Source organism: Danio rerio, chromosome 22 (assembly GCF_052040795.2).
Source record: "Danio rerio strain M-AB ecotype USA chromosome 22, GRCz13ab, whole genome shotgun sequence".
Lineage (NCBI taxonomy): Eukaryota > Metazoa > Chordata > Actinopteri > Cypriniformes > Danionidae > Danio > Danio rerio.
The window spans coordinates 28,026,775-28,031,805 of record NC_141042.1 but is presented as its reverse complement, the minus strand read 5'-3'; the positions used below and the strand labels follow the sequence as shown (position 1 = coordinate 28,031,805).

Sequence of the window (5,031 nt, the reverse complement as noted above, 5' to 3'; positions counted from 1 at the left end):
AAATGTCTGTCTGTCTATCTATCTTAATATTTATAAATATGTTCTACAGTGAAAAATATGTTGTCTGCAAAACTGTTGCAAACAATTTGTGTTGAATTCAAGCAAACAAATTTAATTTGGTAATGTTTAACTTCATTTGTAAGTTTAAATCCAGCCCAAACAAATAGTTTACAACCACTTAACTTAAAATATTTTAGTAAATTCAAGGAATCACCATTCATAATTTTTCCAGTGCATTTAATATGAGATATTATTAAACACATTAAGTTACATACAATAATATAAAATATATTTCAGCCTATTATGTATTTTATATTATTTGTATTATACATTTGATTTATTATTTAATGTATAAATATATTGTTATTTCTCCGTAAATTAATTGTGTGAGTAAATATTTTTATTTTTTATGTAACCTACCCTTTACTGGTACTGTAAATATTTGTATTTCTTATTTTACTATGAAAACTAAACAAATATCACTTGATATGACATTCTAATGAATGCATTCACTTTGGTAAAAATGTCTTTTATACTATATATATATATATATATATATATATATATATATATATACTAATTTGTATATGTATGCTTCATGAAATGGCTAAACTCTTGACAGAGAAAAGTTGAGTCCAGCTTTGTTATTTGTCTAATAAATAACAACAGGCTATATTTTTTATGATATATGATGTAATAATTTTCCATAATTCTTTATTCTTCAACATTTAGGAAATATATTCTTATATCAAAAATAGTTTTTAACAATCCGACGAGCTAATCCAGCAAAAATAGTGCTTAAAATGTCACTTAATAGAGTATTTAAACCTCATAATTAAATAGAAAACGAGGAGAATAACTGCAAAAATATGTTCAAGTATTGAGAATAAAGAAGCATCCTTTTTACCAGGCTGGCTACGGGTCTCTACCAGATACGAGTAAATGTAGAAATTGATATGAAACGCTTTAATGACATGTTCATTGCTAGTTCATGTTAAATTCATTCATTTTCTTTTCAGCTTAGTCCCTTTATTAACCTGGGGTCATCACAGCGGGATAAACCGCCAACTTATACGGCACAGGTTTCAAGCAGTTGATGCACTTTCAGCCAACCCATCACTGGGAATCATCCATACACATACACTATGGACAATTTAGCTTACCCAATTCACCTATACCACGTCTTTGGACTGTAGGGGAAACTAGAGCACCCGGAGGAAACCCATGCGAACACGGGGAGTACATGCAAACTCCACACAGAAATGCCAACCAACTCAGCTGAAACTCGAACTAGTGACCTCCTTGCTGTGAAGCGATCATGCCACCCACTGCACCACCATGATGCCTTCATAATAACTTGATATGAATACAGTTCAACGAAAGCTTAATGCACATTATTGTCAGTTAAATAACCCCAACAAGAGTCTGATAAGAGAACTTCTTTAAAATAAAACAATTTAATAACACACAATAACATTAGACACATGTTTTTGATCTGTTCCACACAGTTTATTTAACAATATGGTATATAAGTAAGAAATAAGTTTTTTTAAACCAGTTTATACAGTGATTCCATTCTCTCTTCCTTATATTTATAGTACTTTACTTAATAACTTGCACGATTTACATTACAGGGGAAAGCTGAGCCCCTCTTCAAGTTAGTGTGAGAGGAATGAGGGTCAATAACAGAATCCATTCTGTATTCCAACAAGCAGTCAACCAGTGATCGCCCATTCCCTCCCGCTCAGCTTAGGGGCCCCGCTTTCTCCCACAGGCTCTCTCGCTCGCTCGCTCAAGCTCTCTTTATATTTATATATCTGTATGACAAAATTAGGACAAAAAAGCAACAATTTTCTACATCTGCAAGACAGAACCTCTGGATCCAGACCAGTGAGATGTTGTAAATGTGTACATATCCTCTTGGGGGTCGGTGTAGTACTGTCTGAGTGATGCATGTGTGTGTGTGTTTGCATACATGCGTATGCACAGTTCCTATCGATACAAACAAATAGTTCTCCTCATATGAACTTCACAATGAGGAAAGGAGATAACTCCAAATGCATGTATGAAAAAAAAACGAGTGCAACACTAGAATACAATCGCCAGGAAGGATGACAGACAGAGCAGAGAAACCCTGGCTCAAACTCCCCGGCATATTATTTTACAGTCTTCCAACACAAAATGCTGTAAAGTTAGATAAGGTATAAAACAAAAGTATGAATGATATAATGACGTTTCCATTTTCTTACAAAAAAAGTAAAAGGCATGAAACCAGATCGCCGCTGCCATCCCCAAACAAAACAAACACAACACATGAACCACACAAGGGTCCGAACTGAACAAAAAATATATTCTTTGTGATTTAGATTTCTTTTAAACAACAATTTTCCCTCTTTAAAGGAAGAAATCAGTCTCTTTTCATTATTTTAGGAAACATCAACATTCCCTAACCTTGTCGACATAAATTTCTTTCTTTTTTTCATACATTTCTTCAAATTTTTTTTACATGTCAGTACAAAAAAAATTGAGAATTTAGAGAAAAAAACAAAACAACAGAGCCACAAAAAGAGGAACGGGGAGACTGTGGTGGGTAGAGTCTCCCAGTAAACGCTACAATCCCTCCACAAATTTCTCTAGGGTGTCTCCTGTTGTGTCTCCCACCATGTTTAAGTCACTGGGCAGCCCTCCCCGATTGGGCGTATTGAGCTGCGGGAGCATGGCACTCTGCTCGGGCGTACCCAGATGTCCTTGATCCATGGAGCCAGGCATGGGTGTCGTCAGACCAGGGTGTGGTGACCCCGTATGGGATGGCACATGTTGGGGTGACGGCTGAGGCTGAACGTGTGGGGAAGGGCTGGAATGTGGAGGAGGCTGCTGTGACGGAGGTCTGGGTGATTGTACGGGGCCTGGCGAACACACCTGATTACTGAGTGCATTAGCCATGGGTTGGCCGGGTAGGTGTGCGCCCTGCGGCTGGCCCGAGAGAAGGTGAGTTTGTGGGCTCATGGGGCTTGGTTGTGCCTGTGAGCCCATGGGAGGCTTGAGGACAACCTGTTGTTGCGGAAGCTGCTGTTGCTGTAGTAGGAGATTGTTGCGCTGGTGCAAAAGGTTGGGTGTGCCATCCATAGCCATCTGGGCCATTGGGGGAAGCTGGCCCATGGGTCCACCTGTTCCCTGCATGGCCAACTGCTGCTGCTGCATCCGGAGTTGCGTGTAGTTGGTAGCAGTTCCTTGTGCCTGTGGGAACTGGCCATGAGCTTGAGGCATCCCTCCCTGCTGCTGTTGTTGCTGCTGCTGCTGCTGATGTCGCAGAAGCTGCCGTCGGTACATTTCCTGTAACTGAGGGTTGTTGGCGTGCGCAGGGTTCATGAGTTGACCCTGTGGACCAAGAGCTGCCATGCCTTGTGGTGTGGGCTGCTGTTGTTGCTGCTGAGGGGCCATGCCAGGTCGTGGCACAGCCTGCATAGCTGCCATGTTCTGCATGGCTGGCTGCGCTGCGTGTATGCCCTGCTGTGGCTGCTGGGGCTGGCTGGCGTGGTACTTTGCAGTTCTCTGTTTGATGAAGGCTGCCATGAGTTGCGGGTTCGATTTGAGGATGTTCAACACTTGCTGCTGTTGTTGGGGTGAGCTGGGTGACTTGAGGGTGCGTAGCAGATCCTGTAAGGCATTGGGAGCGATGCCTGCGGCTCTCTGGGGTGCTTGCGGTCGAGGGCCCTGCGTGGGCACCATCATGCGTGGCTGGGCAACTTGCTGGGGCATTGCGGGTCTCTGTATAGGCAAGGTCGGCTGAGGGCCCTGTGGGGTCTGTTGAGCGACCTGCTGCTGAGCTGCTGGCATACTAGGCTGAGCGCCTCCAGGCCACTGTCCTTGCGGCATGGGCTGCATGACCTGCTGTCCGCGTGGCCCAACAAGCTGCATGGGTGGTTGCATTGCACCTGGCATGCGCGGCTGCTGGTGGTTCATGGGAAGGCCATTCATGGTCATGCGATAGTTCTGTTGAGCCTGCGCCACCATCTCTATGTGCCGTGCCATCTTGACTGCCATAGGTGGAGGCTGCTGCTGCTGCGGAGGTTGTTGCGGCGGAGGCTGCTGCTGGGGTGGCTGTGGGAGTGGAGACTGCTGCTGATGTAGTGGGGACGCCTGTGGGCCGGGTTTGCCCTGTGAGGCTTGAGGAAGGGGTTGTCCATTGCGTGGGGTATTGGGATAGGTTGGTGACATTACGACAGCGTTTGGCGTAGTCGGCTGATTGGGCAGCGGTTGCGGCGTTTGAGGCGTGTTGGGTTGCTGATGCGAGGTGGGTGTGCTGGGGGCTGTGGATGCAGGTGGTGACGGTAGGCTTTGAGGCATGGCTCGACCCTGCATAGTGGCCATGCGTCTCCGCATCATCTGCGCCTGCTGCAGCCGGTGTTGTAGCTGCTGCTGCCGCAGTTTGTGCTTGATATTGAGGCAGAAGGGCACAGGACACTTGTTCTCCTGGCAGTGCTTGGCATGATAGCAGCAGAGAGCAATGAGCTGCTTGCAAACCGGACAGCCACCGTTTGTCTTGCGCTTGCAGCCCTTGGTGTGCTGCACCACACGCTTCATCTTCTGGCAAGATGGCAAAGAGCAGTTGGCGTTGCGGCACTGGCAGGCATGCACCAGAGACTGGATGCAACGCTGGATGCTTAGACGCCGGCTCTCTTGAGGACTCTTGGAGGCCTCACCACTTTGGCTACTGCTGTCATCATCCAGACCCAGACCCCACTTAACCATCTGGTGCTCATGTCCCTTAGCGTTGTAGCAATTAATACACAGGTCAAAGTCCTGAGGAAAGATAAAAATACCATGGTCAAGGGAGGCATGACAGACATATGAAATGTATAATTAGATAGTTATGTTTTAAAGGCAATCAATGAAATTAACAAAATCATGTTAACACTAGTACTAGCAATAAAAGGATTTCCCAAATACTCCCTAAAGCAATCGTCTCAAACTCAATTCATGGAGGTAAACAGCTCTGCAGGTTTTAGCTCCAACCACCTACAACTCACA

At 44.6% G+C, this 5,031-nt stretch overlaps 1 protein-coding gene across 3 annotated transcripts in view; it reads right to left on the bottom strand.

The window, feature by feature from the left end:
• Positions 1 to 1,487: 1,487 nt before the first annotated feature.
• Positions 1,488 to 5,031, bottom strand: part of crebbpa (CREB binding lysine acetyltransferase a) — an 86,981-nt gene continuing 83,437 nt past the window's right edge. For all 3 annotated transcript variants that reach the window (XM_087304409.1, XM_087304410.1, XM_087304411.1), the window contains one exon: positions 1,488 to 4,803. In XM_087304409.1, coding sequence (XP_087160535.1) covers positions 2,611 to 4,803 — 2,193 coding nt within the window. In that variant the 3' untranslated portion in view covers positions 1,488 to 2,610. The remainder of the gene's footprint in view (positions 4,804 to 5,031) is intronic.